At 25.0% G+C, this 26,019-nt stretch overlaps 7 protein-coding genes across 10 annotated transcripts; 3 read left to right on the forward strand and 4 right to left on the reverse strand.

Moving 5' to 3' along the window:
• The first annotated feature begins 123 nt into the window (after window positions 1-123).
• LOC102672649 (proteasome subunit beta type-4) lies at window positions 124-1,777 on the forward strand. The gene is made up of 5 exons (XM_006611005.2): window positions 124-328; window positions 596-802; window positions 890-1,036; window positions 1,092-1,290; window positions 1,370-1,777. Exons 1-5 carry the CDS (start codon window positions 201-203, stop codon window positions 1,457-1,459), a joined length of 771 nt encoding a protein of 256 aa, XP_006611068.1. The 5' UTR covers window positions 124-200; the 3' UTR covers window positions 1,460-1,777.
• On the reverse strand, window positions 1,507-3,146 carry LOC102672528 (methionine aminopeptidase 1D, mitochondrial). The gene is made up of 6 exons (XM_006611004.2): window positions 2,897-3,146; window positions 2,590-2,829; window positions 2,308-2,499; window positions 2,045-2,195; window positions 1,854-1,964; window positions 1,507-1,776 (listed from the first exon to the last, which is right to left on the reverse strand). The coding sequence occupies exons 1-6, from the start codon at window positions 2,930-2,932 to the stop codon at window positions 1,586-1,588; spliced, it is 921 nt and encodes a 306-aa protein (XP_006611067.1). The 5' UTR covers window positions 2,933-3,146; the 3' UTR covers window positions 1,507-1,585.
• On the forward strand, window positions 3,023-5,155 carry LOC102673015 (NAD-dependent protein deacylase sirtuin-5, mitochondrial-like). The gene is made up of 5 exons (XM_006611008.2): window positions 3,023-3,468; window positions 3,527-3,741; window positions 3,819-3,955; window positions 4,252-4,402; window positions 4,675-5,155. Exons 1-5 carry the CDS (start codon window positions 3,229-3,231, stop codon window positions 4,727-4,729), a joined length of 798 nt encoding a protein of 265 aa, XP_006611071.1. The 5' UTR covers window positions 3,023-3,228; the 3' UTR covers window positions 4,730-5,155.
• LOC102672792 (fanconi-associated nuclease 1-like) lies at window positions 4,685-8,068 on the reverse strand. The gene is made up of 7 exons (XM_006611006.2): window positions 7,893-8,068; window positions 6,462-7,798; window positions 6,243-6,374; window positions 5,705-6,148; window positions 5,212-5,620; window positions 5,019-5,141; window positions 4,685-4,885 (listed from the first exon to the last, which is right to left on the reverse strand). Exons 1-7 carry the CDS (start codon window positions 8,001-8,003, stop codon window positions 4,724-4,726), a joined length of 2,718 nt encoding a protein of 905 aa, XP_006611069.2. The 5' UTR covers window positions 8,004-8,068; the 3' UTR covers window positions 4,685-4,723.
• A 5,777-nt stretch (window positions 8,069-13,845) lies between these two features.
• On the reverse strand, window positions 13,846-20,588 carry LOC102673143 (enhancer of polycomb homolog 1). The gene is made up of 11 exons (XM_006611009.2): window positions 20,384-20,588; window positions 18,744-19,316; window positions 17,793-17,931; window positions 17,420-17,661; window positions 17,075-17,331; window positions 16,854-16,989; window positions 16,445-16,747; window positions 16,049-16,200; window positions 15,835-15,969; window positions 14,780-15,751; window positions 13,846-14,616 (listed from the first exon to the last, which is right to left on the reverse strand). Exons 2-11 carry the CDS (start codon window positions 18,894-18,896, stop codon window positions 14,499-14,501), a joined length of 2,607 nt encoding a protein of 868 aa, XP_006611072.1. The 5' UTR covers window positions 18,897-19,316; window positions 20,384-20,588; the 3' UTR covers window positions 13,846-14,498.
• Window positions 20,080-22,228, forward strand: LOC102673408 (glyoxylate/hydroxypyruvate reductase A-like). 4 transcript variants are annotated; one of them, XM_006611012.2, is made up of 5 exons: window positions 20,080-20,227; window positions 20,311-20,432; window positions 20,752-21,126; window positions 21,208-21,572; window positions 21,652-22,228. In XM_006611012.2, exons 2-5 carry the CDS (start codon window positions 20,336-20,338, stop codon window positions 21,781-21,783), a joined length of 969 nt encoding a protein of 322 aa, XP_006611075.1. In that variant the 5' UTR covers window positions 20,080-20,227; window positions 20,311-20,335; the 3' UTR covers window positions 21,784-22,228. The 4 variants fall into 4 exon arrangements, with proteins under 4 accessions (XP_006611075.1, XP_006611076.1, XP_006611074.1 ...); XM_006611013.2 differs by having other exon boundaries at window positions 20,107-20,227; window positions 20,315-20,432; XM_006611015.2 differs by having other exon boundaries at window positions 20,210-20,432; window positions 20,752-20,871; window positions 20,956-21,126.
• LOC102673279 (translin) lies at window positions 21,694-23,300 on the reverse strand. Its single transcript, XM_006611010.2, has 5 exons — window positions 23,137-23,300; window positions 22,720-22,819; window positions 22,443-22,658; window positions 22,279-22,358; window positions 21,694-22,222 (listed from the first exon to the last, which is right to left on the reverse strand). Exons 1-5 carry the CDS (start codon window positions 23,206-23,208, stop codon window positions 21,986-21,988), a joined length of 705 nt encoding a protein of 234 aa, XP_006611073.1. The 5' UTR covers window positions 23,209-23,300; the 3' UTR covers window positions 21,694-21,985.
• Between the last annotated feature and the right edge of the window lie 2,719 nt (window positions 23,301-26,019).

Consider the following 26,019-nt stretch of genomic DNA (forward strand, 5'->3'; position numbering starts at 1 on the left):
TTAAAATTTTACATTTTTTAAATTTTATAATATCTTAATATTCGATTATACTATTAAAATTAATCAAAAAAGATTTTTGGGGGAAATTAAATATTTCTAGATGGGAAATTTAGGAACTGTTTTTTTGTAAAGAACAAACTTATCAAATATTCAGACTTCAGTTGAATGACATTTCAATCTGTTTTATACCTGTAAAAAACATGGCGCTTAACAAAGCTGATTGGCAAACTCCTGCACCATTATGGCAAAATGGTCCAGTACCTGGTGCATTTTATCATTTTCCGGGAAGTTCTACGCATTTTGAAGTTGGAGGATTCCAAAGATCACAGTAAAATTTTTTATCATACATTCATTTTCGTTTTGAAAATTTTTTTTTAAAACTGCATGTCATGTTTTTCAATGAATATGAAAATTATAAATTGTATACAGCGGTTAAAAAATTAATATTTTTAATATTTTAATAAAATAAATTTGATAAAAAAAATGTATAAGATTTGAATTATTTTACTATTATATTAATTATTTGATTAAATCTAATTTTTCCAATCATCAAATATATTTTTCTTTAACTTGATATTTGTTTTCTACTTTATAGAGCACCAATGACAACTGGTACATCTGTAGTTGGAATTCAATTTAAAAATGGTATTCTCATAGCAACAGATATTCTTGGATCATATGGATCATTGGCTAGATATAGAAATCTTGAACGTGTGATGAAAGTGAATGATAATATTATCCTTGGTGCAGGAGGAGATTATGCTGATTATCAATGCTTAAAAAGCCACATTGAAAGAAAAATGTATATTTCAATTATGTTTTCATAATTATTTTATATAAATTTCAATATATCTTTTTATATTTTCATTGTTTTTTTTATATCTTATAGTGTTGAGGAAGAATGTCTTGATGATGGTTTATCTTTAAAACCAAAAGCTCTTCATTGTTGGTTAACTCGAGTATTATATAGTAGGAGATCACAGTTTGATCCATTTTGGAATAATTTTATTATTGGAGGTTTAGAAGGGGATAAATTGTAAGTTCATTTTATTTTCTTTTTATATTAAATGTAATAATATATTTTTATTTAGATTTTTGGGTACTGTGGATAAACTTGGTACAGCCTATAGTGATCCAGTAATTGCAACTGGATATGGTGCATATATGGCAACACCTATTTTAAGAAAAGCTTATGAAGAAAATAAAGAAATGAGTAAAGAGCAAGCAATTGAACTTTTGTATAAAGTAATGCAAGTTCTTTATTACAGAGATGCACGGTCTTTTCCAAAGGTAAATAATAGTATAAGAATTTTATATGTGTATTTTTAATATTATATTAATACAAAAATTTAATTTTTTTAATTTTTAGTATCAAGTTGGAATAATCACAAGGGAAGAAGGTGTTGAAATACAAGGACCATTAACTTTAGATAGTTATTGGGGACCTGCTATTATGTAAAAATAAATATAAATAATTTTTCTTAATAAAAATATCTGTAACAATTCTAAATGAATTTTTTCTATACAATTTTTAATTATATTTTTGAAGCAATAGAAAATATACACAAAAAGTAAATTTATAAGATTAACGAGTTAATACATTACAACCAGTATCAGTAACTAATACAGTATGTTCACATTGTGCTGTTCTTGCATTATCTACTGTAACAGCAGTCCATCCATCTTCTAAAATTTTAATTTCTTCACTACCCTGACTTAAAACTGGTTCAATAGTAAATGTCATTCCAGGTAACATTTTTCCATCAAAATTATTTGCTAATAATAATATAAGACATAATTTTCTTAATTTATCTATATCTATATATATATATAATATAGAAATAGTAACTTACCAAAATGAAAAATATCTGGTGGACCATGAAAATAAGTACCTATACCATGTCCTGCAAATACTGGAATTATAGAATATCCATTTTTATTTGCTGTTTCTTCAATAATATTTCCTGACAAAAGTAAAAAGAAAAATATAAAAATATTCAGATTATATAATTATATTATATTTAAACTATTATATAATCATTACCTATACTGGAAAAATTTTCATTAGGTTTACAAATATCAATAGCATTTTTTAAACACAATTCTGTTATATTTATTAAACGTTTTGCTTCATCATCACATTCTTCTACTTCAAACATTTTTGAACAATCTCCATGATAACCATGTAAATATACCTAAATATAGAAAAAAATAAAACTACTTTTATTTTTATATATTTTTACATTTATAAATGCAGCAATATATTCATATTACATTATTTTATAATATATTATTGTTTTTACTGACTGTTACATCAATATTTAATATATCCCCTTTCACTAATGGTCTTTTATCTGGGATTCCATGACATGCAACATTATTAATACTAGTACATATTGACTTTGGAAATCCTTTATAATTAAGTGGACTTGGATAAGCTCCATTACTTATAATCATTTCATGAACTATTGCATCTAATTCATCTGTAGTTATACCAGGCTAAAATAAGATTTGAAAAGTAAGAAGAAATAAAAATATTTAAATTATATTATTAATTAAATTTCATATAGCTTATTATATTTTATATACCTTTATATATTGTTTAATATAAGTTAATACTTTTTTGGCAAAATTACAACTGTCTTTCATGCTTTGTATTTGATTTTTATCTTTAATTTCAGGTTTTTTTGGACCATCACGTGGAATTAATGTTTGACTATAAGAAGGTTTAGGAATATATGATGGTACTTCTCTAACTTCAGAAATTTCCCATGGTACAATAACCTCGTAACTTCCAAAAGAGTTATTTATAAATTTACGTGGTATTGTCTAAAAAATTATATTAAACAATTATATGATTATATAATATAAAAATATCTTTTAAAAATAAGCGTACTTTAGATTTTTTTTTAAAAAAACTTCTGAGAAACATTTTCGGAATATCTAATGTTTGAAAGGTTTCGTACTTATGATTTTACTAAAGAATATTCATTCTCTTTGCATAAAAATTTGTTAAAAAAGCATAAAAAGTTTGTGAATTTACTTTTCACTTAAAGAAAATCACTCGACTTGTGATTTTACGTCATCATTACTATTTATTACCTGTATATAAGAATCAGCTGTCAAACAATACGCATGCCAATTATAAACTTTAGATGTTATTTAAAACAAAACAAAGAATCTATTAATATAGAATAGAATAACCTTAAAAAAGTTTATATAAAAACTATGAATACTATGAAATCGTTTCGTGAAATAGTGGCAAATGCGAAGAATGTATTGATATTGACTGGTAGTGGAATTTCCGCAGAATCTGGTATTCCTACATTTAGAGGTGCTGGTGGTTTTTGGAGAAAATATCCAGCTGAAAGTCTTGCAACTCCAACAGCATTTGCAGAAAATCCTTCTTTAGTTTGGGAATTTTATGAATATCGTAGACGAGTAGCATTAGAAGCTAAACCTAATAAGGTATTTTAATAATTACAATATATTTTTTTAAAGATATTATTTTGAATGGAATTCATAGGCTCATGAAGCAATAGCGATTTTCCAAAATCGTTATTTAAAGGAAGGTAAAAATGTTACGATTATAACACAAAATATTGATGAACTTCATCAAAGAGCAGGAGCTAAAGATGTAGTGGAACTTCATGGTTCACTATTTAAAACTCGTTGTACATTTTGTCATGAAGTTGTTAAAAATACAAATATTCCAATATGCCCTGCATTAAAAGGGAAAGGGTAATATTTTTTTTATACCTTTATATAAATGATAAATATTTGCATACAATGAATGTCAATAATATAAACATGAATAGATCGCCAGATCCAAATATTATGAGTTCTGATATTCCAAAAGAAGATTTACCTCATTGTCAAAATTGTAAAAATATATTGAGACCTCACATTGTATGGTTTGGAGAAAATTTAGATGATTACATAATGCAAAAAGCACGTAAGTATTTATTATAATAATTATTATATGAATAAATATTATATGAAAATGCAATATAAAATTTTAATAACATAATATATAATAATGATTAATAAAATAAATAAAATAGCGATTAATTGAATTGCAATTATCTCTAGTGACAATTAATAAAATTTTCTCCAATATTGATTATTCATTAGATCTCAATTTTTTTCATTAAGTTAATTGAAATTTTTTCGTGTTATAAATTAAAATTTAAATTAAATTTCTATTCAATAAAATAAAAATATATTTTAATTTCTTTATTGAAATATTAGATATTGCCGTTGAAAATTGTGATGTTTGCCTGGTTATCGGTACATCATCTATTGTTTATCCTGCAGCAATGTTTGCTCCATATGTAGCACAGCATGGAATCCCTGTTGCTGAATTTAATTTGGAAACAACTCCTGCTACATCATATTTTGAGTAAGTTGAAATTAAAAATATTGAAAGCATTTTATATAAATAATTATATAAAAAATTTTATATTAAAAAAAATAATATATTAAAATAAAATACTCTATTAAAATATTAAAAATTCTATATCAATATCTTAATTAAAGTCTTATAATGTCTATTCTCTTATAATAAAAAGTTATAAAATTTATTCACAATTATTAAATTCTTCAATTTTTTTTTCTCTAGATTTCAGCATTTATCTGCAACAAAATAATATTATTATATGCATTATTTTAAAGGTATCATTTTCAAGGTCCTTGCACTGTTACTGTACCAGAAGCTTTAGAATTATGATTTTTGAATATGAACAGAACATTTTGAGCATGTAGAATATTTACCTTGTACTAAACATACTTCAATATTGAGTCCAAGTTGATGTAAGTACTCTAACCATAATCTTTGCTTTGTTGAAAGAACATCACGAGGACCTTTTACTTCTATAATTTTATGCTTTAAAAAAAATGTGCTTTTTTAATTAAGAAAATATGAAATTTTAATTTATGAAAAATTACATAATATAAAATATAAAAAATATATTTTTTAATAGATTTAATGATATTATTTTTTAAATAAATATACATACTTTTTTAGTATCATAATTCCAAACAATTAAATCTGGAAATCCAGCTTTCCAAAGTTTAAAATTTTCAATGAGTCGTTTACAAATCCCTACTACACCTTGTACTCCCAAACAGTGTACTATTTCCTATAAATAAAAATGTTGTATATTATTACATTTTTTGATGAATCAGATAATAAAATATCAATAAAATTACCTCCAATTGTAAATTATTATCCAAATTTCTTAACATAACCGATTGATATTGTTTAAATATTATAAATTTTTCTTTCATTTTAGAACTTAATAATTCAGAATTTAAATCACTAATTATTTTAAGTTTCATATCTATTTTTTCTTTTCTATTTTTATAAAACTGATCTGTATATAAATCTCCTGGAGCTTCTTGATATGGTGTTACAAATGCTCCAGGAATATGTATATCATATAATTCTTCCCAAAATAAAGTACAAAATAGTATATTTGGTAGTGCACCTTCACAGTGCAATCCATTGGGAAATCCTTGTTTCTGATAATGATGGAATGCAACAGTTTCTACTGAGCCATAAGTTTGATTCTCAATACTACTTTTTATACACCAAATACTTTTATTTCCTGCAGTATTTCTAAAAATAATTTAATTCCACATTATATTTTAAAATAAATAAAAATTATAATTATAATATAATAAAATATAAAATTAAATTTACCTTGGCATTACTGTGGCATTTATAATGATAGATGTTGGCTTATATTTTGGCATATGAGGAATATAATCATCTAAGATTTTATTAACAGTAGTTTTTGTAATTGATTTAATTATTTTCTTCTTGACTATTTTATTTGCTCTATCTATAAGATTTACTTTATCTACTTGTGTCAAATTTTCTGTATTTAAAGCTTGGATTATGATAGATGCAGATATTTCTATATTTTTATGATGATACATTTCAATGAGAGCTAATTCCTCATACCATTTTCCTTTATGTGAAAGCATATGACAGTTTTGTTTTAATAGAAATGATAAAATTTCTACTACTCGCTTTTTATCTCGATTCTTTTTGAATGCTTCTATACATTTAGAAAGTATTTTTAACCATATATATCCTGGCATATAATATCTTACATGCATAGGAAGTATAGAATTTTTTAATCTAAAAAATTGTCTGTATTAAAAAATAAATCTAAAAAATAATCTGTATTAAAATTGAAATTATTAAACATTTTTTTTATTAAAATTTATATTACTTTAATGATTCAATTTCTAATAAATTTGGTAATATATCCATAGCTAAATTTCCATATTCTTGTACTTTTTTCCAATCTTTCTTTTCAATATATTGTAATGTTGTAGATAATATAGATTTAGCTTCCATATAACTACAAATATAAATAAATAAAATTATTAAAAACAATTAAAATTTATATCAATTTTTATATTTATTGCTGATTAAAAAAAAAATTTACTTTATCAAATGTAATTTACAAGAAAATACTGGAAAATAATCTCCAGTATTATTCGGAAATATTGTCTTTCCTAAATAAACATCACATAAAAAGTAAAATATATCTGATGTATTATCTCTTAGATTTTGATTTGGTATTAATAATGTTATAATTCTATCAATAATATTCCATGTTTTAGTAGTAATGCATACGCAATAATCTAATATATCAAGTATTGAAGTATACAAAAAATTACTTGGGGACTTTATTCCAGGAAATAAAGGTTTATTATTTGACAGTTTTAATAATTTTTGTATATTACTTTTTTTGTTTCCTTTAGGATTAATTTTCATGTTCTTACAAAGTTGTTGAATTTCATTTACTTGTAATAATTCAAGTATTGTAGATAAGTTTTCCTTTTGAATATCAAAAGTACAAATAGATCGTGAAACAAGAATTTGAAAAATATCTTTTAACTCTGTATCTATTTCTGGATAACTTATATTATTTTTTCTAAACCATTTTCTTTTTCTTTTTATCATCCTAGCTAATAACATTTGAGCATTTATAGGAAGAGTAATTATAGAATATATAAAATCAAGATCATTTTCATCAAAATAACCACAATTAATAGGAAGAGAAAGTACACTAAAAATAGTAGTGAATAAGATTTTAGAATTCAAATCATTGCATAAATTTATATTGTTTAATTCATATTTTATTAAATTTTCAGTATTTATATTATTATATTGATAATCAAATGTATTTTTAGAATATATTTTTTCTAGATCAAAATTATGTAATGAAATAACACCTTGTTTTACTAAATTCATATTTTCAATAGTCTGAATAATAATAGAATTATTAATATTTTCATCAAATAAGTTTTTCTTTTCAATAATTTTTGGAGATTTATTTTCAAATGATATTCTAGGTGTGTAACTTAATTTTTTATGTATAGAAGAATTATTAGTATTTTGTGATGAAAAATTATTTTTATTTGGAGTCCTTTGTTTTATATTTGCAAAATTTGATTCTTTAATTGGAGTTTTCTTCAAGTGAGAATTATTATTACTATTAAGTTCTAATGTTTTCATATAATCGTTATTTAATTTATTTTCTAATGTTTCTTGTAATTGCATATTAATATTTGTTGATGTTTTTTCCAAGTGATTATTTTCATATAATGATATATTATTTTTCATTATTTCGTCATCATATTGAATCTTTGTATCATTTAAAAAGCTATCATGCATTTCATTAGACTTTTCATATATAATAGTACAATCTGATACATCATCAGATTTCATATGTTGTGACAATGAAACATTTTGTTTTCTATTTATATCTTTTTTTTTCTATAAAAATAAAAAAAAATAATTTAATTTCCATACAATGTAATTTTAAAAATTGATATAAAAACTTTTAAAAGATATGAAAATTTCAACTAACATTTTTTGAATACGGCGCAGTTTTTAACCTAGAATGCTTTTTAATTACATGCGAAGGATATTTATTGCCGACTGTTTTATAAAATTGATCAATGCGTGTTTGATGTGACATTATTTTATATTTGTATCTTGGTAAATAATTCAATCACCATTATTATTAATTCTTAAAACTTAAAGATCCTTATACAAACACGTAAAAATATAAATTAAGAAATTATCATTACATTTAATAATAAATGTTTTCTCTTTATAAATGTGTCTTTATGAATATATAGTGAATAAAAAAAAAATCACTAAATAAAATTCATATTTATCAAATTGAAACTAAGATTTTTTTTTACACATATGTATTGTTCTATATTTTGAGACAAAAATAAAGGGAGAAAAAATCAAGGGGTATAAAATTTGTTCATCTCTAAATAATTTTGTTTTTATGTAATGATAAATATATATAAATATATATTGATATAGTTATAGATTTTTTTCTTAGTGAAAATTAATAATGAGAATTTTCTTTTTATATTTCTAACGAGTATATATATATACGATATCAATCTTTATCATAGAAATTAAGAATTAAAAAAAGAGAAAAATTTGCTTAAGACTCTAGAAAACTTGCTTTTACATGTGATTTTTTTTGTAATATAATTTTTTAATAGTTACTATACAAACATTTTATTAAATTAGGTAAAATATCCTACTTGTGAATAGCCTTGCAGTAGTATACTAAGAAAATTGAATTGTTCAGAAGTATTATATGTATAGTTAGCGATTATCTTTTATTTGCATTTGAAAATATTAGTTTATATGTATAGAAAAATAATATGAAACATATTGCATTTATTAATTTATAAGATATTATATATATATATATTGTAATATAATTGCATAATATTTAAATAAAGTATTGAAATGTATAGAAATGCCAAATCACCATTTTTATTTGATTCATAAAATTTATAATATATATATTTGATTTTAAAATTTAATATTTTTCTTCTTTTAAAATCTAATATTTTTATATTAAATAAAATCAAATAATTTAATATGAAATATTATTCATATTATTTTAAAAAACAGACACGAATATGATTAATGAGCTTAAAGTTTATATATCTATAGATATAAAATTCGAAGTGCTTTTAATAAAAAATTATTTCCGATCTAACTTTTTAATTTATATCATTATTTTTACATAAAATTTACTAAATTTAATATAATACAAATTATATTAGTAAATAAAATAATATTCATTTTGCTAAAATTTTTGATTACATTAAAAATTAAATAAAATTATATATCTATATAACCTTCAAAGCTAAGAAACATATTAAAAATATATTAAAAATTTTCAAAAACATAAGTGTTAAAATATGTATAAGAAATTTTCATATTTAAAATGTAATAAAAAGTTTTGAAAAAGATCTATTTGCAAAATTCTATACAAAATATTTTTAAATTTTATACAGATTAATTTTTTCATATTTATAAAAAAATAAATTTATGCAAATTTTTAAAAACTATACACAAAGAAAATATAATTTCCAACTATTTTTTTGTTTTTTAAAATTAATCCAATTTTGCTAGGGGGGATATCCTAAAAAAATTTATTCTTACGCGATGTAATCAGAATTTATTTTGAAACATTTGCTTGTTTAAATTATTTGTCCAATTTATGTTCATCATGAATATTTTCTTGCTAACATTATATGTATATATGTGAAATGCAATTGTATCCTTTTTTTGCTTATATTTTTTAAGAAATAAACAATTTATGTACTTTGAGTAAATGTAAATATTTTGTTGTTGTATAGTACATAAAATATTCATTTTGATATAAATAGATAAATTAAATAAAGAAAATTTTGTTGATTTGAATGATATAGAAGATATATGTCACATATGTTTTATCCTAACAAATTGCTATTTTTTTTTTATATTCGAATAATGTATGATAATCAATTTGTTCATAATTTTGCCAATTTGTGAAATTACACAATTAGAATACACTTAATAATCAAATTGCAATGTGTATATATATACATATATACATATATACACATACAATTGGTTACATTATTTAGTAGATTTAAATGTTGATCACATTTATTATAGACATTAATGCTAAACAATAGTTGAGTTTAAATTTTTATAAGTAATTTATAGGAAATAACTCATCTACCTGATAACATCTCTACTTCTCTAAAAATATGACAAAGCAAATAAATACATACAAGCGTATCTCATTATTTGACTCAAAATATTTTTTATTTTCCGCCGGTAAAATAATTTTAAGTTTATTATTATTATTGCATACTATGAAAAGCATACTATAAAATTACAAGCATGTTAGAATCAGAGAAAATCAAAGATAAATTTAGGAATGTAATTTTTATTTGTTAGATCTCGACGGTTTATAAGCAATAAATATAATTCACGCAATTTAATTTATATCTAGTGATATTTTATTTGGATCAAATTAAATTTGATACATGCACTCAGCGAAAGGTGTTATCAGGGGACGAGAGAGTAGATGATGTATGTATATATCGAAGAACAAATTAAAGGGTTGTCTAGATCAAACATTCTACATATATAGAATTTGATGTATCTTCCCCTTACGTTCTCCGACTGTATAATCTTGAGAAATTCTCTATACTCTCGTCAAACTTTCGTTCAAACTGGAGCTTTGGTTGGAGCGTTTTTTTCCAATTAAATCTTCTTGTCGCACAGCGACATAGAAGCCCTACTGTATTCACAGAATAAAATACACATATAATAGATACACCGCATTTCGACACCTGTCGATATTATCGTAAAAGTTTTTTTAACACTCAGAATTTTTTTAAGAGCTTCACGTTGAACATTATATTTGTAAGCTCATTTCTTCTCTTAATAATTTGTTTTTTTTTTCACACGAAACGATTATAGGTCTTGTTCGATCGCTCTAAATAGTTGCATTGATTCGGCTTAGTCCTACTTACATGGTACAATATTGTTTTCCGCGAATGCAACAAATTAGGTAAACACGAAGTCTCACAATTCAATTCGACTGAATTTTTTATTTTCATTGAATATAAATTAATTAAAAAAAATTTATTAAATAAGAAAACATTTAGTAAATATTGCCAAGTAATATTATAATTATTATATTATTTATTCATTATTGTGAATTATTTAAAAACAATAAGATATCAGTCTCTTTGTCAGTGGAACTTCGTGTTTGCCAAATCAGAAAATGTAAAGCGAACTCAGTCTTTGGTTGGAGCGATCAAACCTTGAAAATTTTCGACGTTTCATTTGTAAAATGGCTATTGGGTCAATATTTTTAACATTAATAAATTTTATATAAAAATCCATGTACCACTATATTTCGTTTAAAGCGTTCCAACTAAAATAAACAAATGGTTTTTACAAGTACATTCTTGGAAATTTTCTCCGCATAATTATCACTCATCTTTCTCAAAATCACGGAAGATTTTTTTTTATTTTTTAATTGAATTTTGGAAAAATAATTGGAAATGAATATAAGAAAAAAAAAATAATGAAAAAGAAATATGAAATATGATTTAATTTATGAATGTGATTAAAAAAAGTGAAAAAATTTCATTTTTAATTGTGAATTTGAGAAAAACGAGAGAAATAATCAGATACCTATCAGAAAGTATATACAAATGTGGCAGAAATTAGATTTCACAAAATGTTATATAATATACAGGCGAGTGAAATTCTTCACAAAATAATAAGTCCTATCCAGGATAAAATTTCTTTATTACTCCTCCTCTAAAATCGTCTCGAATTCATAAATTTTCATACACATCGCTGTGCGCCTACCACAACAACATTAATTACAGTTATTTTTTAGTTAATTACCTAAAAGTAAGAGATACAATAAGCGTAATTATTTTTATATGTACAATATATCTTTTGTTTGTTTCTTATTATGATTTTATGAAGTCTCTCTAAAAATTTGCAACATTTGCACCATTATTTTTCTCTTGATTTCGTATTACGGCTTGCGAAAGAATTTTTTTATTGCATACTTGGAAAAAATTATTATATTTTAAATCTGGAAAATGAATGACTATTGGAAATACTTTGCCATGGCCGTTTGTAAAACTTAAATTATAAATCTTCAGTCCAAGAGGCTTAAATATTTATCTTGATCAGTGCCTACGAATTTCAAATAAACAATAGACAATGAATAAAACTGTTTTAAAATAATAGTAAAAATTATGCGACAGATACTCTTGAATTTCGTCAATTTCAAAACTCATATATTTAATGATCTATTTTATGTAACTATTTTATGTACTTCTTTTTACATTTATTATTATTATTCCTATTAGCCACACAAGAATATGAAATATATAATTGTACCAAGAAAGTATTTTTTTTTAAATAAAACAATTATTTTTTCATATCATTAATTTTTAAATGAAAACATTTTATAATCTCACAATCATCATATTCTTATTCATTTCTTAACTTATTTTCTGTTCAATTCTTATATTTTAATATAACACATACATTGCTAGGTAGAATCGGAGAAAATAATGTAGAAAGATTAAGAGGAAAATAATAATGCGCATAAAGATATATGCAGATTAACTTCATTTTTGTTGGTTTTATCTAATGATAATTTAATTTTATCTGAAAAAATCAAAAGAATATGGTTATGTATGAATAAATGCCAAAATATTTAATTTTTAATTTTCGCATAATTATACCAGTAGATTTCAAAAACTATTTAATTATAGGAAAATATAAATATATAAACAATTGAATATTTTTATGGCAATTGCATTCATTAATGCGAAATTATATATTTGATTTAAATAGGATTCTAATAATTGCTTATACAAAGTTTAAAAAGATTTAATATTCTAATATTTACTTTATATTTTCAGAATTCTACTGGTATGAATAAATATGTGTATAAGTTATACCCACTTTTACAAATATTGTTACTTAAACTTTGCTGTAAAGTACTTAAAAAATTAATGATATATTACTTTATTGCCAATTTTTGCACAAAATAGGTAATTATTTTTAAGCCAATTAATACATATAATATATCATTATAAAAAAAGATTGTTTGATTGATTCTTTCATATTTTGTATGGCAAATGAATTCATTAATCATTATTGTTATTTTCATAACTCGCAATTATTAAAATGAAAAGTGAAAATTTTTAAATATTTCTTGTAAATATTTTAAACCTTAACATAATATCACGAACTTGTCAGTTTGTAATATAGATTCTTTTAGTACAAGCTTCTCAAACGCAACATTATAATTTGCTTTTATTATTTTATTATTTTACATTTAACTGTAATTCATTATATGTTATTAAAATAGAAATACATGGCTTTTATAAGCCATAAAATAATCAGAATCTTCTGTATTATACTAATTTAAAGATTATTACTGTTAATAATAGTTTCATTATTTCACAGCCTGAAATCTTCTAACATATTACTACTCTGTAAAGAAATAAATTGAATATTTTCTTAAATATAAACTGAATTTATATACAGTATTGAAATAAACATACGAATCCATAATACATCAAATTAATTTGAGACAAAATGTATTAAGAATATTTATAAAAGATGTACTATACATTTTTTTCATAAGAAAAGCATCTATTCTATTTCTAGTATATACTTTTTTTTAAATAAAATTTACAATCATAATGTACACAGAAATATTATCTACCAAAAGTTTAGAGATTTCATATTGCAAAATAACATAATTTAAAATTAAGTTTTTACAATTAGTTATTAATTAATTTATTAATAACTAATTTTCTTTTAGATTATTTCAAAAAATAAGAATACCAGAATGCACAAAATTTTTGAAATCTCTAAAAGAAAAAATCTCAAACATAACTCTCTATATAATATTTCTGTAATAAAAATAATTAATGCTGTGTCTGAGAAAGCTTGTGATTTAATTTTAGTTTATTACAGATGTTCCAACAGTATCATTTGCATATGAGTAAAAAGATGAGAAAGGAGTTCTGCCAAGTTTTTGATAAAAAATAAAGTTATGATTCTGTCAAATATAAAAGTTTCCTTGCATTGAACAAAACTATTTTTTTATTTTAAAAAACAGAGAATATATATATATTACATTATTTCAATATTCATCTATTAACATTTAAGAAAATATTTATATTACGAAATGAAGAAACATAACAGTAGTCCGAAATTAATGTTAAATTTAATATACAGGAAAAAAAAAAAAATAGAATGAACTGATTTTGTGAAGATTTAATGAAACACTGACTGTGTTGAATAATAATTGTTGTTCAATTAGCAAGGAAACAAACGAGAAATGAATTAGAGTTTAACTCTTTTATGATCTCAAAATAACATAGTACTTGCAATAGAATCGACATTTCCATTGTCATCGCCGTAACAGGCAACTGATCAGAGTATTTTTGCAATCGAATCAAGCCGTACCGTTTTTTGTATTAACGAGCACGTAGTATATGTTCAGTCTCCAAAAGGTAGACAGACATAGATAAAGTTAGCGAAGGTAAAATTAGCGAAGCCCCCAGTGACGTATTGGCGGCAACAGGGGTGCCGATAGCAGGCATCATGTCACTTCCATCGCTAATGAATTTGTTTTATTTGCTCGTACAAGTTGCTGTTGCTGTGGTTTACCATCGCAAGTCGCACTTTCCACTCCATCCACCTTCATATCCATATTTTCACTATAATCAAATATGGAATTTTTGATATATATTTTCATATAAAATACTTAAAAAAATATATATATATTTTTACATTAGAGATGTTAGATATACAAAGATATTAGATATTAGATATACAAAAGATATTAAATATACAAAAAATATTAGATATACAAATATTTACCTATTACTATTAAGCGTAATTTCCCCGGACGTTGGGATTTGTTGCGTAGACGCTTGACTTTGCGTCTGTTGTTGCTGCCTTGCAAGACTCGCCAATTTGCTCTGTGCGATCAAGCCAGGTAGCAGATTGGACGGCGGATGTTTTTGTGGCAGAACTATTGTTGACTGATTATTCACGACATGAGTGCTATTTGAAAGATTATTAGAGTTATTTATATGAGACAATGGTCCATTTTGATGTCCATTGCCAAAGTTTGTAATTGTTCCACTAGTTGTGGTACTTGCACTAAACACTCTAACTCCAGCACTACCACTGCCACAGCTGCCGCCATTCCTATTATTCGTTGGACTAGTCAAGGATTTAGACAGAATGGAAACAGGACTGCTGTTGTTTGGTAATTGTCTGTGTTGTTGCTGTTTAGACTGATTCGATTGTGTCTCAATAGCAGCATTTGCGCATTGCGTAGATACTGCATTTGATGTCGTCGGTTGATTGATTGTACACGAGAAAGACGACGGGACTATAGAACTTGTAGAAGTATTTACAACACTAAAACCACTACCACTGCACTGAGGCCGACTCTGCTGTGTTGCAGGCTGTGCAAAAAGACTACTAGGTAGCGGAGTCACAACAAAGTGTGAACTGCCCAGTTCGTCTGTCCGCGTATCGTTAGAGTTATTGTCCGATCCACTAATACACGCACTACTAGTGATACTCGCCACAGCAAGATCAAAGTCCGATAGAGTATCCGGCGAGAAATAATCAGCAATATTAAATTCTGATGTAAAGGGTGGTTCATCTCCTGCACGATCAGGTTCTACTTCCACACAAATAGATGTTGCTTCAGGCGGGAACGGATATGGAAGCGGTTTTGATTGAGTCAATATTGGCTCTATATCTGAGTCCGTATCACTACTTTCTTCACTTGGACTATGCACTGACACAGGTGGAGTCTTTGGTCGGAAGTGTAACCTATATTATAAATAAATTAATATATTAATAGATTATTTTTTTTATTTTGAAATGAAGTTTCTATATGTTGTTGTTTAACATACCACTCTTTCTTGACTGAAGTTGTTGACGTGGCAGTTGTATCGGAATCCACTGGTTCCCGTTTTGGTTGGTGTATCGTGAAGTCTAAAGAAGACCACATATCATCCATATCAGTCGAACAACGGTCCAATATTACTCTGAAATTAAATATTAAATAATATTATTAAAAAATGTTATTTTTATATAAACATAAAATTTTTATAAATTTAAATATACCTGCCACCCCGACCAATTCGCCGTCGCGCAAAACCAATACATCTTGGTACGGGTTTACTGATGCTGGTCAATGCAAACCTATACTTCTTATCAGCCATGCCCCCTTCGTTTTTATCACACCAAGGCCAATTTCCAAATTCACCTGATACAGGCTGCAAAGAGAAAAGCTCTATATCTACAATCCTGAAAAAAAGAACTTTAAGACTATTTCCATACTTTTAATATAATTCACGACGATTTTCATTGACATCCATGATATATTAAATAATATAGCTCGCATAAAATTAAAAAAAAATCCTGTTTTAAATCCACATAACATTTGGTTTACATCTGTTTGTAAAAAATCATATATAAAAAAGAAAAATTTGGGAGAACTTAACAGAGAACAGCACTCACTGGTAGATAAGTGCTATTTCTATTTCGTCGGAAAGCGAATTGTCCCTCATCAGCGATGTCTTCATCATCGCGATCCGAGGGAACTGAGGGCTGAGAATGTGAATGTGATGGAAGCGGACCATCTTCGTCTGAGCTTATTAGCGGGTCCAGCCCGCCTCCAAGAACACTAGGCCGACTTCCTCGACCACCTCCGCTACCTGTTCCACTGCGTACACCATTATCTTCCAAACTTCCTCCTCTGCTATCAGTTTTATGTTTCCTTTTCTTATATTGTCTTTTTTCTTTTCTGGGTACTACTTCGTCCTGAAATAAGCAGTATCAAATATATTAACACAAAAAATATATCATTATTATAATAATTATATAAAAATTATATATACGAGGAAAAAAATATATTAAAAATACTTACTTTACTACAAACTTTATTTGCCCAATTTTGATGAACACCAAACTGATTTGTAAACAGTGGAGCAAAAGCAGGTCTCGGTGTCTTCAATGCCGATACTTCCGCCAATATTTGCCCATTAAAGTCTTGTGCTTGATATCTGTACAGTTTTTTTAATTATATAAAATTCAAAATCTAGTTTTTCTAGAGGAAAATACAAAAGGTTTGGAAGATTATTTCCACACCTTTTCTCGTATACTTCAATTGTAAGATGTAAATGTTCTCGCTTGGTTTTCTCTCTTCTTTTAACCATTTCAAAAAGGGTAACTGCTCTGCTAAGATCTCTACGGAGCTTCAGCATTTTTTCGTAACTAGTTTCATCGTTTTTGCGATTTTTACGTGTTTGCATTTTTTCCGTTTTACGTCTAAACGCTAAATAAGGATTATTGGCAGCTGAACCAAACCGATGTTCTGTTTTTACTGTTAATAGTAAAGGATGTTGCTGAAAGCATGTGATCATATTAATAAATTTTTATCATTAATTATTTATTACATATATAAATTAAAATTTATAATATGTAAAAACTTACTGTTTTAAGACGTTTATTCAGCCAATAATCAAACACAGCAATAATTAAATCATCATCTTCTTTCAGAAGTGCTTTAGCTTCATTAAGAGTGACTACAGTTTGTCCTGAACTTTTTTCCAAGCGATCCATCATTTCTTCAAACTGAAGTGGAGTCAAGTCCATTTTACGGCTTTGTATTGCAACCCATTTTTCATCTTCAGAATCCATATCATAGTCCGGAATATCTTGTTCCATTGCAAAAGCTTTAAAAAAATTCCATACAATTATTAAATTATTAATGTTACAAATATAATAATAATTATAATATGTATATATATATATATATATAATAATAATTATTGAATATTAAACTTAATTTATTATATTTTCTTACGCTGCATATGTATAAGTTGACGAGGTAGCTTATAATCAGCTGGATATATCTTATCATAAGCTTCTACATCTGTTAAATCAGTTACTTCAGGGGTAGGAATGATTAAACCCGTGCATATTGCTCTTTGCAAGTGATGTTCCTATTAAACAATTAATACAATAAATAATATATAATTTGAAAAACATAAGAACTAATTAAAATTTTTATGTTTACATATATTACTGTAAAAAGGAATAAGAAAAATGATATATCACATTTAAATATAAGATATAACAATGTTTAATAATATATTATCAATAATATATTCGTAAAAATATATATAGAGTACATATTTCAATAAAATGAAATATATGTAAAATACAAAAATAAAACAGAAAATAAATCTTTAAAATATTTATATTAATAATATAATCCATTAATAAAATTATATTATATTTCAATAAATATATGCATATCATTATCATTTTTCCAATAACATACTATTCACAATTAATGGATTAATATAGAATATGGATAATCCAACAATGTATAATTAAGCACTTATTGTTTATATATTTGAGGAAGGAAGAGAACAATTATTGTTCAAAAATTATATTGCAAAATATATGTGCATGTAAAGAAATATAACATTATAACTTGAAAAAGCTTAAAAATTAAAAATTCTTATACGTTGAATAGGAACGTTGGAACATCTATTTTGATTTCTTCATTAGTTTGATATATAAAGCTGACAACTGACAATAATTGTAGAACAAGATATATAAAACTATAAAGAATAACAATAACATAAAAAATAATGTTATCAATTACGTTTAACAATAAATATAAGAAATTTCTATACATAATAATGATAAGAAAGGTGCCATCTGCCGGTTGTTTACGAAGATGCGCCTGAGAGTAAGATGGCGGACAGGGGAAACATGCTGGAAGAAGGCTGAACGTTCGACTTACACATTCCTCCTCCTTTTCCATGCCGCTGGGCATTTGGGGCAGAGAACGATTAATGGCCGAGTAATCTGGCAAATCCGGTAATTCCTCGGCCATATAAATCGGCATGGGTTTGGAAGCGTCCAGGGCACGGGCCCTGAACGACAGCTTGCTCATCCTGCGGCTGGTTCGCGTGTTGACAACCGAGTTGGCTGGTGTCGAACCGTGAGGCCAGTCGGATCGGCTCGGGCCTCGGACTTAGGGAACGTGAACCTGACTGGGCCTGGTTGGGGGCCCTGCGGCCGTAATACCCGGCACAGAGAGCGCTCAGGGCCTCATCGTTCTCCGGCCATCGCGCTGGAACACGGTCACTCAGTCACCAAACGAGATATATCACTTCGAAAACATGTTTGCGTGACACGGTCCCTGCTCAAAGCCATCATGGCCGACGCACAGCCATTTAACACGTTCAGCTCGAGCAGTTCCGCGATGCGACGTGCGCCGCGCGGGAATCGGCTTGCTACCGCCACCGGTCGACTCACGAGCGTCTATTGGACGCTCAGCATTTCCCCTCAATACAAGTCTCGTTCACACTACCTACGATTATCATAAAATTCAAAAATCAATGGAATCAAATTTGTTTAAAAATATTTGTTGATTTATAATAACAGTAAAATTAAATGCTGTATTTAGATTTTGAAAGTTTTTGAAAACGCGTGTTATGCTTATATTAATTATTTGACGATATCTAAATAATAGTTTTCTTTAACCTATATTGTTTTATATTTCGTTTATATATGAAAAAATTTTTTTTAACTAAATCATGTTATTAAAAAATGTTTATAAAATTACAATTAAAAAAGTATATTTAATAATTTTTCATTCTTTAAGTTAACATTTTTTCATTACGTTTTTTCATTATGTGAAAATACAAACTTCAAAAATATAATAACTATGGCACATATTTATATCTGTTATGTTAATAATTAAATAGTAAAAAGATCGAGAATTTATTAAACTTATAAGAATTTTTTTCATTATTATAACATAAGTATATGTTTTATATTTTAAGTACCTATAATTTACGCAAGCGTCGCATATGTGAGGATATTTCAAATTTTAAATTTTTCATGAAATACAAGAATTGAAAATTAATTAATTTTATTAAATGACATTATTTATTGTTTTAATTTACAATATCAATATTAAAATTAAAACACAATTTAGTTTAACTAAATATTCTTCTAACGCATTTTAACATTTTATAATACAAAAAAATATTCTGGTTATTTAAATTTTCTTAGATAATATATATGTGTTAAAATAAAGAAAATTAGAGAAATTTAAATAATAATTATATTATTATATTACGAAAACTAATGAAAAGAATTGAAATGTAAATGAAAAAATATATATATTAATATTTACAAAAAATTCCCTTATGTTGTACAAGAAATGTAGGTTAGATGAATTGATGCAATATATCGAAGCAATAAATCTAACGACAGGTATCAATTATATTATTTTAAAATTAATATTAACGACAGTTAAGTATTGTGTTTTATTTAATAAAAAAAACCTTTTATTGAAGTTAGATTATATTCGCACATGTTGATATGGCGCAGAATATTGCAATTCTGTCCACGATTCCTAGGTTATCTTACCATCTTCAAATGCAACTTCCAAACTTAATGATATTTGACGTTTCGCCAGGTATTATTTTTGACATACACTTTCTTTCATACTAATGAGCTCGAATATCTTCGGCTCACAAAACTAGCAAGCACGTGTTTAAACGCACTTTTATTACTACGTTTTTCCGAATACTGTATTGCGCATTTGAGATTTAGTTATTGGCGGAAAACTCACCCTGTTTAAATTCCTAACACGTTCTTTGAATATAGTTACATTACATATTATAGTTTTTTTTAATATTTTACTGCAAAATTTTCAAAAATCATTTATAAAAATCTTTTTTTCGTTTTTATATTAGCTTTATTATACAATTAAATTTGAATTTCTTTCATTTCAGATAAATGTGATACATTATCAAAATTACAAAATGCAGATATATTAATAACTGATTGTGATTTATTTTTACCATATACAAATAAATTACCATCTTTAAAGTGGGTACAAACAACATGGGCTGGTATTGAACCATTAGCTTCAAATTTAAAAGATAAAAATATTAATTATTCTATTACACGCTTCTCAGATAAATCTTTTGGTTTAGCTATGTCTGAATATGTGATAGCACACATTTTTAATTTTGAACGTAATCAAAAAGAGCAATATCAAAATCAAAAACACAACCAATGGATAAAAGATGGAAAAATTTCTGATCATAGACTTATTTGTGATTTATCTGTAGGTATTCTAGGTTTAGGAAATATTGGCAAATCAAGTAATTATTTATTTTATAATAATAATAATAAAAAAATATAATAATTTTATTTATTTTATATAAAACTTGCAATTTTTATAGTTGCAGAAAAGTTAAAAATATTTGGAGCCACTGTATGGGGAGTGTCAAGAACACCACTTAAAGAAAATTTAAATTATCTTGATGAACATAGAACAATTGCATATTTATCTGAAATGCTAACAAACTGTGATTATATTATTAATGTTTTACCATCTACACCTAATACTTTAGGATTATTAAATGGAAATGTATTACAAAATTGTAAGAATCGGGGCAGTGTTTTTATCAATATAGGTCGAGGTACAATTATTAAAGAAGCAGATTTATTACATGCTCTTGAGCAACAATGGATTTTAGGAGCAATTTTGGATGTTTTTGAAGAAGAACCATTATCAAAAGAAAGTAAATTATGGACATTGCCACAGGTAATATTATAATAAAGGATAAATATTACTATTAGTTAAAATTAAATCCAGCTTTAACTAATTAAATATTTTTATATAGGTTACTATTTCACCACATATCTCAGGTACATCTCGCGCTCAAGATATTGTAAAATTTTTTATTCAAAATTATGAAAAATATATTAAAGGTGAAAAATTGTTGAATACAGTAAATTTAGTAGAAGGTTATTAAATATAAATAACAATATGTAGAAATTTTGTTTAATAATATGTAAAAATTTTCTATCTAAATTTGATGAATACTTTTAATACAATATAAACTTAAGATAATTAAACATAATTTTATGATTTATAAATATGAAAATAGCTATTTTAATAATTTATTATATATTATAATATATATTATTTTTATAAGATATTTTTTAAAAACATAATTATTCTGTTTCTTGAACAATTGGATTTGGAAATGGTTTCAAACCTCGTATTGTAAGATCATAAACTACTTCTTCCACTTTTTTAACAGCATATTTTAGACCATCAAAACGTTTTCGTAGAGAATCATTTTTCAAATTTAAAAGTCTAAAACCAGCATTTAGATCATTTACAAAACGTGCTATTTCTATAGGTCGATTATAATCACCATTGGTAACACTATTTACAGCAAAACGACTCTGAAATATAATATTTGAGTGAGTAATGATAATATAGTATTGCATGATATGCTTACCAATTCAGCAGATAATTGTAGTAAACCCATTAAGTAATCTTCTAAGTCCAAATGAAAACCATCTTCTCTATTATTTTTAACTACAAGTATACATTATCAATTTTGAATAAAATATATTTAATATAAATAAAAATTAAATAAAATTTATTTAAACAATTACATACCTCCTAATATTTCTGCAACAGTTTCTTTGGTGACCAAAACTTTAATTTCTAAATATATTATTAAAGAAGCTAAGAAACATAATTTTTGTGTAACAAAACGCCATTGATCATGAAATCTATAATATTGGTCTTTTGGTACAACTTCTGCAAGTCTTATATAATTTTTACGTACATCTTTAAATAATTCCCTTGATGTTGCACAATATTGAGATACAACTATAAATGGGAAAAAAATAATAAAATATTTTAATAGTTTTATAATTCACTAGACACATACTTATGTTTTCTTCCATGTTATTTTCATTATGAATATTTTGCAATATCATCAGAATATCTCTGGCACTTTTTTCAAGATCTTTTACAATAGCACGGATTTCCTTTGGCACAAAAAAAAAGATAATTTTAATTTTCTTCACGTATAATATATTTTTAATCACTATTAAAATTAATTATTTTAAAAAATTAACGATATAATATGTCAATGCATTCTAACCTAAAATATGCATGGAATTAACAAAAGAAATAATGATAAAAAATAATTCATATTACTTATAATTATGAAATAATTTATTGAAAACCATATAAGATAATGTGATGTTTATAAAAAAAAAACTATTAAAATAGTATTACAATTATTTGACATTTACATTTTTTGACTTAATTTCAATATATATAATATATTACCAATATATACCTCGCGCAATTCTTCTTCGTTATTTAAATAGTCTTGAAAAGAATTAAAAATTTCTGAAATTCCATCACCCATATTTTTGAAGTTTAAAAATTTCTTTACAAAAATTGCACGTTAATATTTTAGCATAACACTTGCGATAACACTTCAATATCTTTAATAGTAAACAATTTATGTAATAGATGGCGTCATCAATTGTCAAATTTTAAATAAACATATTACTATTGTAAAATACAAATATATATAGTATTAATATACTTTTCATATTTTATATTTTTCATCTTATCTTAATATAATCTATAATAAATGTTGATATAATATAAATGGAAATTTATGTATAATTTATAATTTTTTTCTTGTTTTTCTTTTTATTATTATTATTTAAAAGATACATTATAATAAAAAATAAATAAAAAATAAATCTATATTAATTGCAATACTATACATATTAATATAATTTACTTACCATATTTGATTTGATAATATATTCCCATACTCTACTAAAATCACTTTTAAATTTTTTAAATATAATTTTATTTATGTTTAATATGTATAATATATTTAAATGTTACTTAGACATTCAAAAATAAATCTAGAAAAAAAGTACATAATAATATACTTTATAAAAAAAACTTTTTTTTATCATAAAAAAAAATATTTGATATAACGATATTATACACCAAATATTATATATATTTCTATATAAAATAATGATTAATATTAACTAATATAAGTTCAAAAAGATTAATAAAATTTATTAGATTCATAAAGAATTAAATAATCATTTTTTATAACAATGATAGTTACGATTAGAAATTTATACAGATCGAAAACCAAGTCCGTAAGCGCGCAAGCTGTAAGCTGCAAGGTCTTGTGCGGTATATAAATAGAAACCAGTAGGTCCTGCTGTGAAGTCGAGGAAGGTGGTTGGAATTCTACAGGATGCCTCTACGTAGCTCTTAGAGTGTACCTCAGAGAATCTGCGGGCGTGTCATTGATCCCAATACAGGCGTTCAAGAATCCGAACGAGACTGACTTTATTGAAAAGTTTACGCCCACGTTTATGAGTTCACAAGAGATGCGATCAATTTTAATAGAAGTTCTTGGATAAATTAACTTGATGAAAATAAAAAAAAAAATTCATTGATATTAATATCAAGTTAATCTTTTAAGAATATCTTTTATTACTGTTTTATATATGAAAATAACAAAATACATTAAAAATTATATTTTATAAAAATTAAAGATTGAAACTTATATCTTTAAGCATATTTTTATATATTTTTTATTTTTCTTGTGGCTATAATTGATTCAAAAGAATAGATGTCCTTGTTGATGACCTTCAATGCGATTTAAACATCTTCACGCTTCATCTACAATATCCCAAGGTCTCTGCATTGTAATTCCAGCTAAGAAATTTTAGAGATAATGATGAAGTTGATTAATTTAAATGATTAACTATTGTAAAAACAATAAAATAATTTTTCAGATAAATAGTTTGGATTTAGATTTTTTCTTTTTTAACATATTTTTGTATGTATATTATATTTATATTTTTATAAATAATAATATACATAAACATATATGTAAATATCAAATAATAACAACTATTAAAATGAAAATGGTAAAATTATTTGCATTGACGTGTACATGTAACTGCAAATTAATAGATTAAAAACAAGTTTATCGAAGAGAAGAGAAAAGACGATAGAAATAAAAAAGAAGAAAACTGGACAAAGACAATCCATTAAACATTCAATTCTCAAAACGTCAATTATCAAAACGTCAATCTTAAATAAAATTTTAGATTTTGTAATTGTAGATTGTTGTAAATTTTTTATATCAATGCAATACAAATATAGCATTTAATTTTATTTGTATAATTTTATTTTTCGAAGATTTAATTCTTGTAAAATATATTTTATTGCAATTAATCTGTAAAACCTATTCTACGTTTGAATAAAGTTAAAATTTATTTGAAATTTTTGCATAAAATTCATATATTTTGAAACAAATTCAATTTGATACATTACTTTTTTTTTTTTTAGAAGAAACTAAATCAGAATTGCAAACATTTGTGTATTTTGCTAATTTCAATTTAAGATTGATGGTATGGATCCTTTTAAATTAAAGTTTCAGACATTTGATAAATTTTATAATTAATATTCATGACTTTTCACATTATCGTCATGACTGTTATACGAAGCGTAAGAGGAATCTAGTAGCTTCTCAATATTTGTACGTTAAACAGGCTTCCTTACTCGTTTTCGTCGCGCTAATGTCAATACACCGATAGATATGCAAATATGAATACACCAACGATAAAAAGAATTGTTCGATTCCTTTAGCATCCTTATTAAATACAAAACATTGAATTGTATAGTTTTTTAAATTGCACTACTCTTTGATAACTCTATTCGTATTGTGATTATATTTTTATCGTGAGTAATACAATGTGACGAAGAGTACAAAAACGATGCACTTGTAGTTTGCATCGAAATTAAACAAGCAATATTATACAAGAGACCAACTCATTTCGAAGCTGTGTTGCAGACAGAGCACGTCGATGTGAATAACAGTTAGTGTTCAACATACGCGTAGCACACGTGAAATGCATCAGCGTAAATGTCAGGGTCATCTGCATACATAGTAGACTTTCAAATAATCGTCGATTAAATGCTGATACTTTTATTAAATTAATACACCAAGATATCAAGTTTATAGATAGAATAATATAATAAATATAGAATAATAGTTAATAAATCATGTAAATATTAAAGATTCATAAAAAAAAAAAAACGAATAGCAGAATGATAATTAATTGAATTGATATAAATGTAAAAATTAAAAGATAAAGCAGTTTATTTTAATATGTATAGTTACGAA

This window comes from Apis dorsata, unplaced genomic scaffold, assembly GCF_000469605.1.
Source record: "Apis dorsata unplaced genomic scaffold, Apis dorsata 1.3 scaffold_82, whole genome shotgun sequence".
NCBI lineage: Eukaryota > Metazoa > Arthropoda > Insecta > Hymenoptera > Apidae > Apis > Apis dorsata.

Excerpts from the sequence above, each read along its gene's own strand:
- LOC102673408 (XM_006611012.2), top strand. The coding sequence starts at position 20,336 with ATGGCGCAGAATATTGCAATTCTGTCCACGATTCCTAGGTTATCTTAC. Across the intron at positions 21,127-21,207 it reads AGGAAATATTGGCAAATCAA|TTGCAGAAAAGTTAAAAATA; the intron begins GTAATTATTTAT and ends CAATTTTTATAG. Across the intron at positions 21,573-21,651 it reads AATTATGGACATTGCCACAG|GTTACTATTTCACCACATAT; the intron begins GTAATATTATAA and ends ATTTTTATATAG.
- LOC102672649 (XM_006611005.2), top strand. The coding sequence starts at position 201 with ATGGCGCTTAACAAAGCTGATTGGCAAACTCCTGCACCATTATGGCAA. Across the intron at positions 1,037-1,091 it reads GGTTTAGAAGGGGATAAATT|ATTTTTGGGTACTGTGGATA; the intron begins GTAAGTTCATTT and ends ATTTTTATTTAG. Across the intron at positions 1,291-1,369 it reads ATGCACGGTCTTTTCCAAAG|TATCAAGTTGGAATAATCAC; the intron begins GTAAATAATAGT and ends TTTAATTTTTAG.
- LOC102673015 (XM_006611008.2), top strand. The coding sequence starts at position 3,229 with ATGAATACTATGAAATCGTTTCGTGAAATAGTGGCAAATGCGAAGAAT. Across the intron at positions 3,469-3,526 it reads TAGAAGCTAAACCTAATAAG|GCTCATGAAGCAATAGCGAT; the intron begins GTATTTTAATAA and ends TGGAATTCATAG. Across the intron at positions 3,742-3,818 it reads CCTGCATTAAAAGGGAAAGG|ATCGCCAGATCCAAATATTA; the intron begins GTAATATTTTTT and ends AAACATGAATAG.
- LOC102673143 (XM_006611009.2), bottom strand. The coding sequence starts at position 18,896 with ATGAGCAAGCTGTCGTTCAGGGCCCGTGCCCTGGACGCTTCCAAACCC. Across the intron at positions 16,990-17,074 it reads ATTGAAGTATACGAGAAAAG|ATATCAAGCACAAGACTTTA; the intron begins GTGTGGAAATAA and ends AAAACTGTACAG. Across the intron at positions 16,201-16,444 it reads GAAATAGCACTTATCTACCA|CCTGTATCAGGTGAATTTGG; the intron begins GTGAGTGCTGTT and ends TTCTCTTTGCAG.
- LOC102672528 (XM_006611004.2), bottom strand. The coding sequence starts at position 2,932 with ATGTTTCTCAGAAGTTTTTTTAAAAAAAAATCTAAA. Across the intron at positions 2,500-2,589 it reads ATATTAAACAATATATAAAG|CCTGGTATAACTACAGATGA; the intron begins GTATATAAAATA and ends ATCTTATTTTAG. Across the intron at positions 1,777-1,853 it reads ACCAGATATTTTTCATTTTG|CAAATAATTTTGATGGAAAA; the intron begins GTAAGTTACTAT and ends TATTATTATTAG.
- LOC102673279 (XM_006611010.2), bottom strand. The coding sequence starts at position 23,208 with ATGGGTGATGGAATTTCAGAAATTTTTAATTCTTTTCAAGACTATTTA. Across the intron at positions 22,659-22,719 it reads TAACATGGAAGAAAACATAA|TTGTATCTCAATATTGTGCA; the intron begins GTATGTGTCTAG and ends TCCCATTTATAG. Across the intron at positions 22,359-22,442 it reads TGTTGCAGAAATATTAGGAG|TTAAAAATAATAGAGAAGAT; the intron begins GTATGTAATTGT and ends GTATACTTGTAG.
- LOC102672792 (XM_006611006.2), bottom strand. The coding sequence starts at position 8,003 with ATGTCACATCAAACACGCATTGATCAATTTTATAAAACAGTCGGCAAT. Across the intron at positions 6,149-6,242 it reads TTAGAAATTGAATCATTAAA|ATTAAAAAATTCTATACTTC; the intron begins GTAATATAAATT and ends ACAATTTTTTAG. Across the intron at positions 5,621-5,704 it reads AATGCCACAGTAATGCCAAG|AAATACTGCAGGAAATAAAA; the intron begins GTAAATTTAATT and ends AATTATTTTTAG.